Source organism: Dysidea avara, chromosome 6 (assembly GCF_963678975.1).
Source record: "Dysidea avara chromosome 6, odDysAvar1.4, whole genome shotgun sequence".
Classification (NCBI taxonomy): domain Eukaryota; kingdom Metazoa; phylum Porifera; class Demospongiae; order Dictyoceratida; family Dysideidae; genus Dysidea; species Dysidea avara.
Genome location: NC_089277.1, coordinates 32,870,817 through 32,885,577, shown reverse-complemented (window position 1 = coordinate 32,885,577; position 14,761 = coordinate 32,870,817). Strand labels below are relative to the sequence as shown.

Sequence of the window (14,761 nt, the reverse complement as noted above, 5' to 3'; positions counted from 1 at the left end):
CAACATATTGACAGCCAACTTCCTAGCACATGGAAGGCCTCCACACTTGAGTACTTTAGTTTGCAAAACTTTCTTCCAAAGTATTATTATTCTTGACCGGTCCTCCTATTGATGGTCAGTACTTGGCTATATGTATATTCTAGACATCATGTGCCCACAACATGTGACAAATAAACTAAACATTCATCAGGTTAATATTCATCAACTTGAGCATCAACTATTCACAGTGTGTGCTAACCCAACACATGTATAACACAACCACTCAAGGTTATTGCAGCTGCTGCCTTGTAATAAACCTCAACCTATACAGTCTTTCACCATTTCCACCATGCATCATGTGTACAATTAATCACATGATGCAATACTGGTTATTTGATTGATGTAATGCGTGTGACTCTCAGTAGTATATATTGCTTCACATTACTTCACATTGCAAGGTGCATTGGGAGTTTGTGCTCATGGTGCACACTAAGGAAAGTATATTATACAAATGACCAGGGAATTAGTAATTCTCTGCATGCCCATCATTATGTTTCAGTCTTATAGCTCATGGTTACATATTAAACCATAGCCAGGGTCAATTACTTGAATGTGCTACTCAGGAAAGAAACTACAGTATAGAACCTGTATTAACAGTCACCTGCTTAATTCAGTCAGCTATGGTTACAAGGTCTCAAATATTTAGCCATACACAATGTATGCATGTGTTTTAAGTCTAACGTGTGTAATGGCCAGCAACAACTGGTACAACAGGAGCATCAATGCATTAGAATTGAGTCTCATGCAGTGGTCAGAATATACATAACTATAGCTACAGTATCTCCAGAGAAGAGGTCTTTTTAGTTTTACAACATGCATTCGATGTCCAAATCTTTAAGGAATTTCTACTACAAATCCTGCACCATTGCTGTGATGTTCTTCTGTTATTTCACTATCTGTTACATCATCATCATGGTTCAAGAAATTAAATGCCGTTCTTGAAGATATTGTTTGGTACATGACCAACAGTGCAACCATCCTTGATGATATCAACTACATGTTTGTCATGACAATTATTCTGCTCCTGTTTAACAACCAACACTTCACCAATGCTAGGTGTCCATTGATGTTGATATTCATGGTAACCACAAAAAAACTGAACTAAAATGAATGATTTGCTCATACTGATGATTTGGCTATCCATATTGTCCAGTCACAAGAAATACAGCTGCTAATAACAAGATGGTAGACTCATCTACTTTACAGCTAGAGAGTAGAAACACTTTGTCATTGAAGGACATGGATGTACGTAGACTACGTACTAAAATATCACACCAAGTAGACATCTAGAGAAAATTAGCAAAGCATTTAATTGTGCAGGTGATACTGAAGACAAGGGATGAAAAGCTGAGGATTACAAGTGAAATGGTACAGCATTACATTGAAAGTAGAACAGAGGACCTAGCAATGGTGATCTTAATGATGCCGTTAGTAAATGGTTCAAATTAGCTAGGTAGTGGTGAGTGGCCCCATGATACAAAACTAATTGCTGCTAAGTATAGTGTGTTTAAGGCTTCGAATGGATGGCTTGAAAGCTTTAAGAGATGACACAATGCAACATGAATCATTTTACTGTCTGGTGAAGCAGCAGACACATCAGAAGATACTGTATAAAGTTGACATGAAAGAATCAAGCATATAATGCAGGGGTTCAAATCTGAGGATGTTTGGAATATTGATGAACAGGATGCTCTTCTAAGAAAACCCTTGCTGAAAAGCACAGCAAATGTCAGTTTTAAGTATTTAGTGTGTTGGAGCTTGCCAATATTTGAAGCTATGTGTGCCAAGTGTTTACACGTTTTGCATCAATTCCCTACCTTCCAGAGAATCCACTGTGCAAGTAACCAGCAGCTACGTTCTTGGCCGCCACCTTGGATTTCACATCTTTTTTCACCATAGCCTTTCTCAGGGCCGCACTCTTTTTTTACAGCTTGGCTATTTTGGATTAGATATACATAACTAGCTACAGTATCTGCAGAGAAGAGTTCTTTACAGTTTTACAACATGCATTCGATGTCCAAATCTTTAAGGAATTTGTAGTACAAATCCTGCACCATTATTGTGATGTTCTTCTGTTATTTCACAATGTTACATCGTCATCATGGTTCAAGAAATTAAAAGCCGTTCTTGAAGATATTGTTTTGTACATGGCCAACAGTGCAGCCATCCTTGATGATATCAACCACATGTTTGTCATGACAATTATTCTGCTCCTATTTAACAACCAACACTTCACCAATGCTAGGTGTCCATAGATTTTGATATTCATGGTAACCACAAAAAACTGAACTAAAATGAATGATTTGCTCGTGCTGACGATTTGGCTATCCATATTGTGCAGTCATGAGAAATAAACCTGCTAATAACGAGATGGTAGACTCATCTACTTACTGCTAAGAGTAGAAACACTTTGTCATTGAAGGACATGGATGTACTTAGACTGTGTACTAAAATATCAACCCAAGTAGGCATCTAGAGAATTGGCAAAAGCATTCAATTGTGCAGGCAATACTGAAGAAAAGAGATGAAAAGCTGAGGATTACAAGTTAAATGATACAGCATTACATTGAAAGCAGAACAGAGGACCTAGCAATGGTGATCTTAATGATGCCGTTAGTAAATGGTTCACATTAGCTAGGTAGTGGTGAGTGGCCCCATGATACAAAACTAATTGCTGCTAAGTATAGTGAGTTTAAGGCTTTGAATGGATGGCTTGAAAACTTTAAGAGATGACACAACATAAAACATTTTACTGTCTGGTGAAGCGGCAGACATATCAGAAGATACTGTATAAAGTTGACATGAAAGAATCAAGCATATAATGCAGGGGTTCAAACCTGAGGATGTTTGGAATATTGATGAACAGGATGCTCTTCTAAGAAAACCCTTGCTGAAAAGCACAGAAATTCCAGTTCTAAGTATTTAGTGTGTTGGAGCTTGCCAATATTTGAAGCTATGTGTGCCAAGTTTTTATACTTTTGCACTAATTCCCTACCTTCCAAAGAATCCACTGTGCAAGTAACCAGCAGTTAAGTTTCCTGCCATTTTAGATAGTACTAAAACCAAGATTGGCTATATCAGGCGAGCTCCAAAAGGGGAAGGAGGTGAGCGCTTGGAAGGAGAGCAAGAGGCTGTTAAAAATTGAAAAGGAAGGTGTAGAGATGATTTAGGTCAGATTCAGGTCTCAAAACTGACCTATATGAATTTCACAGCACAGGTGTTTGTTCAACATCAAGGAGCTGCACAGCCACATACAACCATCCTCAGGATGACCAGGGATCCATTAAGGCCCGCCACTCCACGTACAGATCACCACTGGCTTGGGAAAATGATTGTGAAATTAATTAGTTTATTCATGTAACTTTGTGTTCTTGGTGAAAAATTGAATCTGCTGACATGGATGATAATACCAGTTTTCCCAGCTGCAGATCCAGTCACATTGGTGACTGACAGTAAATGTAGTACTCTAATGAATGCAAGGACATCAGAGTAGGCATGACCAATGAGGCCAGCACTTCACCACTTTTTTGATCAGTGTCCAGTTTTATTATTAAGCACCTAGCTAGCTAGCTAGCTAATAGTAGCTAGTACTTTTCATAGCCCAAAATGAGTGTTTCAAAAGTAATTCTCAAAATTTCCTTGGTGAATACCCTCAGATCCTCCAAGACTAAGCCTTATTTACTACTTTCACTTTTACTCTGACACCCCTAAATGAATGCATTAACTGTTCATATTATTGTTATACACTGTGAAAAAAGAGGGATATAAGATGGTATTTCCAGTGGCTTATTGAATACAAAAAAGCTTGATATAACCTGTATTATACTAACAGTCTCATGTAAGGCTTTAGTTAATGTGTTAAACATACTGAAACCATATATGTGATGGTATACTGTGGGCATTATATTTGATATAAGCTTTTTCAGGTAATGTGGTAAATAAACTGAAACCATATATGTAATAGTATAGTATGCATTATACTAAAGTATAACATGAGTATAATACAGAGTTTATATTAAGGCTTATTTGTATTCAATAAGCCACTGGAAATACCATTTTATATCCCATCTTTTTCACAGTGATATAGCTCTCTGATAATATGTTTCACCTACTCAATAACTGTACAATACACAGTCCTAGTAGTGTAACAACTATTTTGTATACTGTTGTAGATGAAGCATTAATTGAAATATTTCACCACATGTCATAAGGTATCTGGTATAGTTACATATCAGTGTACAACATTAGGTGGTTATGATTATGTACTCTATATACAGTATACAGTATCAAGTGTGGTAGTTAGTGGTACATGTGCAGGGGCGGATCCAGGGGGAGGGGGGCTTTGGGGGCTGAAGCCCCCCCCCCCCCTTCATATTTAGGCCTTACTTGATCAATATGCTGAGTATTATAATGAAATTTTGTCTTAGCATAATTATATGATCACTAATAATACAAATACTCATAAAACCACCTTATAAACGTCTTTCCAAGGTATTATCACTGGATTTATGCTAAAATTTATGCAACAAGGACCTGAATCAGCATTGGAGGTTTACAAGATCGAGATACTCTAATAGAGCAGTCAGCTAACTACTCTAATAGAACATTCACTGGAAACATGTAGTTGGTTCTGTTATGGAATTTTTCCAAATCTGCCTGCACCTATACATGCAATGAAATTAATTGGTCTGTTTAAAGGGCTTCATTCATCTACTTGTGTAGTTAATCTGTATGACAATACTTAATTCAGGTTCACAATTTCCATTGAAAATGCTCTCAGATTCAATCTTGTATTGTTCAAATTTCAAAATTTTCCACTTTCAACATTATTATTATTCTAACATGCACCTATTCAGTGTTGTGCAATTGTGAGAGGGGTGCATCATGTACTTGGTTGTCTGTACCTACCCAAACTTGCAAAATGCTTCAGAGAGCCATACCTATAATCTAAAGGCAGTATATAAAATATCTACAGGCAGAAAATATTATGAATTTTATGTGGAAATGTCTCCAAATTGCAGTGTTTTAGCATCTATTTTTCAAAAATTTCCGGGAGGGGCATGCCCCCAGACCCCCCTAGTTCCAGCATGCTTCGCTACCTCTACCCAAGAGATTAGTACCTTGAGTTAGCCCCCCCCTTTTATAAATCCTAGATCCGCCCCTGATGTGATAATTGTTTATTGTTACAGAATGAGAATACTCCTCTACACTGGGCTGCCATCAATAATAAATATGATGTGTGTTTCGTACTACTACAACATGGTGCCAGTGTGGAAATGAAGAACAAAGTAATTAATGTGTTAGTTTGTTACATATATCACTGTGTGACCTCATTTAAGACATCATCAGTTTCTTCCAATTAATTAATGAGTTGAAATTAATTTTTAAATAATGTGCTTAAGCACCTGCACTCAGTACTGATAATAGTGTCATTATTGAACAAAACAATATAAAAATAATTTTTAGGGTTGTATGTTTAGCATGTATCTCGCTAATCATAAAAGGAGATATAACATGTTTGAAGCCAATGAAGAGGTAATAAACATGTTTCTAGTAAATTTGTCAACTTGGAAGTCTTGTGGGTTTGTTATTGTTGAGAGCCTTAGCATGAGATATGTAATCTAGTAGCTGCTGTAGTACTGAACTTCCATATTTTATTTATTTATCTCTTTATTTTTCTGTATTTGTTTGTAATGGAAATACGATACAAGGTGTTGTGCAATTAGTTGGATGATGTAATACAGCAAAAGCTATGTAGCTGTTGTGCAATCCACTACATGTGAGGAGTTGTTTGGTCTGGTGAACATTATTGTTGTTCAACAACACTAGTAGCCTTACAAAAGCAGTGGAATTTAGTATTAAAATTTTAATTAAGGATGGTGTGTGGTGGCCATACAAGCAAACTTTAGCACTAGCCTACTTGTGCTTGTCAGTTATGAAAGTGCAAAATGTATTTATAATCATGTTTTGCCAGTATTATATTTGACTTGAGGGATGCATGAAGCTTTATTAATAGCCTAAAGCATCTGTTTTACTGCTGTATGTACACACTTGAGTAGAAACAATGTCTACATTGTGTTACGACATTGTGACCTTCTTTTGTGTTAATGCGTTACCCTGGTGTACGGTTCAAACTACAAAAAAATCTGATCAGTTACAATTATGATAAGAATAGTGAAGCATCTAAGTACACAATACAATGTGAACTTTAAAAAGGAAGGCAAAAGGATTAATTATGCCAAGTTCTGGGCCATTCAGACTTCAAGACTAGCTAAATTAAAAGGAGATGCACAGCACAGGTCTTTATTCAACACCATTGAGCTGTATGGTCACATACAGCCACTGACCAGATCTCCATTATGGCCCCAGACCGCATGTATGGATTACCACTGCTTGGAAAAAGTAGACCATTGAAGTCTAGCTGATTTTAATTTTGAAATTTCATAATTTATTCATGTAGCTTTGTTCTCTTGGTGAAAAAACAAATGTGCTGTCATGGGACATATCCAGTTGCATTAGCCTACACATCATGATCTAGATATATCTCCCTTCACCACAGTTAATTTATCTGAAAAATAAACACCTTCTATCTAAATATTATTTTCAAAACAATCTATGCATATTTGTAATACATCAGGCATACCATGAGCATGCATATCACCTAGTTATAACTTATGTGTAACTACATCATTTCAATTGGGCTTCTTGAGAACATCATTGAATGACAGTGAATGTGTCACTGTACTAAGTGTGTAAATATGAAGATGAATGTATCATAATGTAATTTATTTAGGAATATCTTGATATGTAGCCATGATTCTGAACCAGAAATAGTGTGTATATGTATCTGTTGATGTGCAATAAATGTCCATCTCTATTTCATAATGTAGCACAACAGAACACCACTTGATGATGCTAAAAGGAGAGGACATCATAAGGTGGTACAGTTGTTGGAGTCATATGCACAAAAGGTTTGTACAGCACAATCATATATTGTATACAACTGAACCTCTGATCTTTTCATCTGGACACCTCTGTTGTCCAGACAGCTCAAATTAATAATTGGCTGCCACTGACAGTAATAAAGTTTGGATTAGATCAAAGCACAAAGAGGAAGTCTAAAGGGTACTGTTTACCTGTTAGGTGACTTGTTTATTTAATAACTAACATTTGATTGCTGGGTGATGACATAGTACACTTTACAACTCAAAGGAGTGTGACCACAAATGTTTTATAGTAACTTTGACACTGCCTACTAAAGTGCATAGCACTAACTGAGAGCAATATGCTTATAGTCTGTTCGCATTCACCTGAGCCCTCATTTCTTGTTAATAACTCTCGTTACATGAGCCAGCTGCCCAAACATTTAGTAGAGTTGTGAAGCCCTTTAAACACCCGAACTGTTAACCAAAAAAGTGCTTTGTTACAGACAAGAACAAGTGAGTTATGAGGCTTTAACAATATCCCATACATTTAGTATGAATGATTGAGGCGCACAAACATGTTTACAACATGGAAACATGCTTATTCCAGTACAAAACTATTGGGAGTGAACACATGTTCACCTCTTTGATGTTACTATATTTGGTGGGGCTCAGGTAAACGCGTACTGATTACAGTGTACAGTATTTAGCATGTATGTATTAGTTATGGACATTTTTGAGGTACAAATTTGGTAGACTGCAACAATGAGAGAGGTTCCACTATATACATTTGGTCCTTGTGTTGTGTGTCTGACACTTGATGTTTTAATAATTATGTATTTGTTTAAACCATGTTCATATATTATATTATGTGTCTATCTTGGCAAAAGTTTGCATGACTTCTAATTTCTTTACATATTTTCAGCATTGTCTATTGTGTCCAAAGAATAGGTCACTAAAGTTTCAACTTATTGTGATACACTGTAAGTGGTTTTGTGATTATAGTGCTAGACAGTAGGAAGAGCAACAAAATCAATTTGTACTGTGACTATACTTAAAATAACCTACAGGCACTTACATTTATAGTTGTAACTTCTAGTCTACAGCATTGGGATGGATTGGCAGACAAAAAAAGCTTAGTTTTAGCCTCTACGTAGTCACTGGTGCATGCACATTATGAAGGCTTTTCTTTGAAGAAATACATAACAATCTGTTTATGTTTATCCAAATGCATGTGAAATGTATATCATTACTGCTATATACAAAACAAAACAAAACAAAGCTTTTTGAACTGTCAATGAGCAGGTAAATATAATGGAGTACTGTACATGTTATTCTGGGAAATAATGGCTCAAACATGGTTAGAGCCATGAAAGATACCAACCTACCCGATTTGGGATATTTTGCACATGCATTGCAGCTTGTTGTGTGTGATGATGTGTTGTCTCACAGAGCTGAAATTGATGTCCTTACCATATGTAGAAGCACTGCTAGCCAATTAAAGAATTTAGGCTTGAGCCAATTACACTTCGAAAATATCATTCTTTTAGCAGTGCTGACATACCCTATCACAGCCACTTTATATAGGGCATGATATAGGGCCACAGTAAAAGAGTAGCGGACATCATATATGTTAGTAACAGTGTAATAGTTACAACGTAACAGAGTAGCGGACAATATATATGTATGTACGTAACAGTGTAACAGTTACAACATAACAGAATAGCAGGCATTGTATAAGTTATTTTTTTACCAGAACGTAACAGTGTAACAGTTACAGATTAATGCTTATGCCTATCATGCAACAGAGTAACAGCTAAAATGCTGTTACAATGTATTTCAAAACAATTTTTGGTCATATATCTTGCCACATATGGTGGCTGCAGATGAGATAGAAGGAAATAAACTATGGCTTTTAGCTCTAAGTGATGGTGTTGGTAGTAAGTCATCAGTATGATCACTGATAGGTGCCCATGAATACATGAAATTTGTCCGGACTTCGAGCAGCAACTTTGATCCGGTCTAGTACAACAACCAAATAAGAATTAAGGCACAAACTTGGGAAATTAGTGGGGTATTTCTACACCAATTTTCACATGATTCCACTTAGAAGTTTATGAGAATGAGTGTCCGAGTATGCATGATGTCCAAGAATGGATAGCTTACTTTACTAGTGAACTAGTGAATAAATTTAAGCTATGCATGATGTGCTCAGATATGACATGTGCAAAGTGTGTTGTCTCTTGTATACTGTTACCTGTGTTTTGCTGTTTTCTTGTATGTACACTAGCTTGTTACTGACCACACTCAGCCATTATTTTTCTACACAAGGCTGGAACTTCAATGATAGCTGCTCTGTATTGTGATCATCTTCCTCTAGGAAAAATGGTTAAAAAGTAAAATTTAAAAAATTGACTGAGCCCCGATATTAAACAGGACATAAAATTCTTCTACTTTTCCAAACTTTCATGACTCATAACTTTATAGCTACATATGCCATCTTGCTATGGTAATTTATTTCAGCCCTTATCTAACTCTTAATAAGCCTCACAATACAAACTACAGGATACAAATACTCTAATCCAACACTGTGATATGACCTGTTGACCTGTGACCTGTGATATGACCTGTTCTAGGCTAAAATGTAAAGTTAGATGTATACCCCCTTACTCATGGTAAACAGGGTTTAAATACATTTTACTACTGCTTACAGCTGAGACAAGTGGCTGGTACTAAAACCTCAGTTTTACTGTTGAGCATGGCCTAAACCCTGACAGTTTATTATGGGCATGGCTTGTAGTCACCACTAAACCATCAACACATAACTTAATTAAAATGTCAAATAACTTATGTCTAGCCTCCCCCACATCATTATACTACACAGTGCAGTGGAAATTAACATCGGCTTTGGTTTACTCAAAACTGATTAATCAGCTAGTAGCCAATATCGGGATGCCGATTATTACACCAATTGGTGCAACACTAATAATTCTAAAGTACCACTCATGTTGAAAATTCTTCGCTTGACTTTTGGGTATGAATATTAGGAAAGTAATTAACATTACAAAGAATTTGAGTTACAAAGAGAAGGAACTTACTCTAATAGGACACATGGGACAAGCACACAGACAAACATTCACCCAATTGGCCTGCCCATGCCTACCCTATACCCATCAAGTGCGCCACAGTATACCTTCCCGACAGTTCATATACTGTGATGCAATACCAGGATTATAAACTTACTATGAGAAAAGAAGGTTGAGTTAGAAAAGTATACACCAAAAAGGTATATATAACGAAGAAAAAAGTTTTGTCACAGGTGGGAATCAAACCCACACCCTTAACCACAACAACTTCAGGGAGATATTTTACCAGCTGAGCTGTTAATTGTGTGGTTAGCAATGGAATGCAACTGAAGTTTTCTCTACATCATGGCCTTCAATGTGCTGAAGCAGACAAAGGGATGCATATAGAAGCTTGAAATAAACTTTGCAATGTAGCCAGATGGTGAGCATTTCATTTTGCATGTGAAATGTGTCGATATGTGCACAGACTGCCAAGTAATTGTCGTCAATAGCTGACATATGAAAAAGTGTGTCATGAAAAGGAAAAAGTTATCATGGGCAGGAATAGAACCCCGGACCTTTGGGTTAACAGCTCTATGTGCTAACGCTTTGGCTGTTTGTTTGTGGTTTTGACAGGAATGTAACTCAAGTTTTCCTCTACATCATTGCCTTCAGCCCTTTATAGAGAACAAATGGAAGCACATAGCGATATGTAACAACAAACTTGGTGTTGCCAAATGGTGAGCACTTAAGTTAAAGTCCTGTGTGGATACATGCTTTGGTTGTCAAGTTTGCGGTGTTACGAGGAAAGAATGCAGGCAGACAGACAGCTTTATATATAGATACATTTGGTAAAGTACAGCCATTATAGCTGTGACCTTTTTTTTGCTCTTTAACTTTCGGCAAAGTGTACCCCCTTCCAAACTCTGCATCCACCCCTGAGTTTATCCCTGGGCTCCCAGATCCTTGGTCCCAAGTCCACTGTTTATACCAACCCACAGCCTAAATGGTGTTTTATGTTAGTTGCCCTATTTATTTTACTGATAACTAACATTTCGTTGCTAGGTGCGATGATAGTACACTTTACAACTCAGAGGGGGTTCATGGCTATGAATGTTTCGTAGAAAAGTTTACACTTGTTACTTAGCACTAAATGGTAGTAATACACTTTAACATACAATATGTAGCTTGTATTTCTTATTTAGAGAAATTTCTGAGGTTTGCTAAATATATATGGCCTACAATAATAATAAAGTTTGTACTTCAGTTGATGATTCCCTTCATTTAATGCTGCAGTGATTAGCTCTGCTTTGCTTAATTGTGCTTAGCTGTAGCTTGCAATTAGTTTAATTTTTAGCTATGATTAATTGTGTGTCTTTTTCTATTAGGGCATGCTTCTAATATTTTTGAAAGTGCTTTTCTTAAAATTTATTGTAGTGTGTAGGTACTATTTCAACTCTATAGCAACACATTTTGTTGCCAGTTATATTAGAGTGATTGTTTGATAACTCAAGTTTACTGTTTGCAACTAACTTAAGCTATGCAAAGTGTACATGTAATAACAATACTTTAATTGCAAGTGTAATATATCCAATAGTGCCATTAAAAATTAGTAATTTAAGAATGAAGTAGGATTCTGGTGATAAAATGTATTGAAACAAGGTAATGTAGCTATAACTACGTATGTTGTTACTATAAGGTAAAAAAAATTAGTAATTTAAGAATGATTCTGGTGATAAAATGTATTGAAACAAGGTAATGTAGCTATATAACTACATATGTTGTTACTATAAAGTAAAAAAAAAATTGAAATTAAAATGTATGATCTTAAAATGAATAGGGCTCAAGTGATAGACTATAGTAGAACAAGATTAGCTATCATTTACACATGTGATCCCTCATAGATGAGACTGCTTTATTTGAGTATTTCAATCTTGCTAAATGCTGCTGATATCATGTGTGTTACCATGCCTTGTTTTCTGCAGCAGAACTTCAAATTCAGCTCATTGCAGTTAGATTACTATAAGGGTTATGGTCACTATGCTCTGTTCGCTTAAAGCATGGTCACTATATGCTTTGATCATGTTTTCTTGTTTTACACTCTTCCATAAATAAAATTGATGTGTTTTCCATATTGTATGATATTTGACGGCTTTTATAATAGAAGCATTTTGGCAGCACTGTTTATTATAGAGGGAAACCCCCTAACCAGTGATAAAGATCATGCAATAAAAGAGAAAACTTTAATTTATAAATGTATAAAAATAAGCATAGAACTAAAAATGATGTATAAACTAAAATGAAAAAAATTTGCTTCTTGTATATTTTTTTGTGTAGGAAACTTCAGTGCAGCAGCAAGATCAACATGTGCAGGAATTAGAGAGACAATTACAAAGTTTGAGGGAAGAAAAAAATCTCATTGTTACACAAAAACAACAGCTATTAGAAGATAACCAGAATCTCCAGCAACGAATACATGGACAAGAAGCAGAACTACAGAATTTTAGACAAGAAAAGCTAGAAAATCAAAGATTACTACAGCAGCAGATTCAACGTCTGCAACAACAGCAGAGACAAGAGATTCAACATCTGCAACAACAGCAGAGACAAGAGATTCAACGTCTGCAACAACAGCAGAGACAAGAGATTCAACGTCTACAACAACAGCAGCATTCTAATACAATGCAACAACAACAACAACAGACATGGCTTGTAAACAGAAATGAAATAAACCTAAAGGAGAAAGAGCTAGGGAGAGGAGCATATGGTTGGGTGAAAGAAGCAACTTTCCGTAGCTGTAAAGTGGCTGTGAAATGTCTTCATAATGAGTTGATCTCTGACTACAATTTACATGTGTTTGATAGAGAGATGACAATGGCAGCACGATGTCGTCATCCTAACCTTTTGCAGTTCATAGGAGCCACAAATGAGGGAGTTCCTCTTATTGTTACAGAAATGATGCACACCAGTCTCAGAAAAGAATTGGAGCGTAGTCAACTCTCCAGTGACCAGATTATTCCTATTGCTGCTGGAATAGCATTTGGACTAAACTACCTTCATAAGACCACCCCATCCCCCATACTCCATCGAGATGTTAGCAGTGCTAATGTTCTTCTCAACCCATTACCAGATAATCAGTGGCTTCCAAAGTTGTCTGACTTCGGTTCTTTTAATTTTATGAGGGAAAGTCAAACAGTGAATGCAGGAAATCCAGTGTATGCTGCCCCAGAAGCTCTTGATCCAAGCAAAGGTCCCCATACACCAGCGATGGACACTTTCAGCCTTGGAGTGTTGCTGTATGAGATGTGTTCCCGGAGACTACCATCAGGTGTGTTTAATGTTTCAATGTTGCAACGAGTTAACTGGAAAGTACCAGACAGTAATATGATACCCCTCATTGTTGCTTGTACTGATCAAATGATCAAGAGACGTCCTAATATGGATAGAGTGATTGCACAACTGAACAGTAATATGTAAGAAGTTATAGCGATGTGGCTATTTAAGTCAGTAACCTGCAACATTTATTTTTTTGAAATTATCATTATATTGATGCTATTTTATATATAACTTTTAGGCTAAGTTTTGTAATTGTTTTTTTTTTGCAAAAAAAAAATTTTGAGTAGCTGTCGCATTTTGAATTTTTAAAATAAATTATTATTTAGAAAGCATATATAATATATTAAATTAGCATGACCGAATTTCATATAACCCGGGCTTCCTCACACACAAAATCAAACTTACGTTTTTACCAGAAATGGATTGCTGGTCTAATACACTATCATATTCCACACCAGGGGCGTAGCCAGGATTTTTTGAAGGGGGGTTCCAGCACCAGCATTGAGTTACTAGAAGCTGGGGGCTGGCACAGCCCCCAGCCGCTGAGAAACTTTCAATATTTTAATAAATCAAAACTCAGCAAATTGCTATATTTTATGCAAAAGTACATTAATTATGATGCATTAAGTACCCCTGGGATGAAGGTAGTACTAGATAAAGTCACCTAGTGGAAACAGACAGCATGACACATATAGTAATCTGTAAGTGATGGTTATATCTCACTGTGGTATAGGAGCCATGAATCCACTGATACAAATGACAATCAAAACAATATAATTATACAAATATGCATAACATGAATTCATTTTGCATAACACAAGTGATAAATTATTGGAGCTCTATGTCTTTAAACACTGCACACCAAAGCTATAGCAGTATAAGGTCATGCTAAGTTTTGCATTTATAATGTTGGAATGTCTCAAAAAACTTCATATGGACATGGATATTTACATGCATGTTTTATTAGAGTATACCTGACTGCTCTATTAGAGTATACGTGACTGCTCTATTAGAGTATATACCTGACTGCTCTATTAGAGTATATCGATTTTTTAACAAGTTTTGAAGAAGGTTCATGTTACCTCTGTAAATCCTTCCCTGAGAGATGAATGTAAGTTTTATCAATTGTTGTGCTGTGCCATTATACTATATTGCTCACTCATTTTGTCCTGCCACACTAAATGGTGTGTTAGGATCCTGCTTGCAGAAGTCTAAATATTACAGGGGGGGTTCCTGAACCCCCCGGAACCCCCCCTACTACGCCCCTGCACACTGTACTTCCTTCAGGACTGGCAAGTCTGGTTTCTGTAGCAGCTTTCTTCCGACCGGCCCTGTCTAAGCCCGGACGAGTGGGAGATTGGCGCCATTAAATGGCCATGGCTTTGTGGTGATGGTGTG

At 36.4% G+C, this 14,761-nt stretch overlaps 1 protein-coding gene across 2 annotated transcripts in view; it reads left to right on the top strand.

Annotated features, from left to right (window-relative positions):
• The window catches only part of LOC136257925 (probable serine/threonine-protein kinase DDB_G0271682), an 84,241-nt gene extending 70,619 nt beyond the window's left edge, over positions 1–13,622 (top strand). For both annotated transcript variants that reach the window (XM_066051251.1, XM_066051253.1), the window contains 3 exons: positions 5,229–5,327; positions 6,930–7,010; positions 12,365–13,622. In XM_066051251.1, the coding sequence (XP_065907323.1) occupies positions 5,229–5,327; positions 6,930–7,010; positions 12,365–13,504 (1,320 nt within the window). In that variant the 3' untranslated portion in view covers positions 13,505–13,622. The remainder of the gene's footprint in view (positions 1–5,228; positions 5,328–6,929; positions 7,011–12,364) is intronic.
• The last annotated feature ends 1,139 nt before the right edge of the window (positions 13,623–14,761 follow it).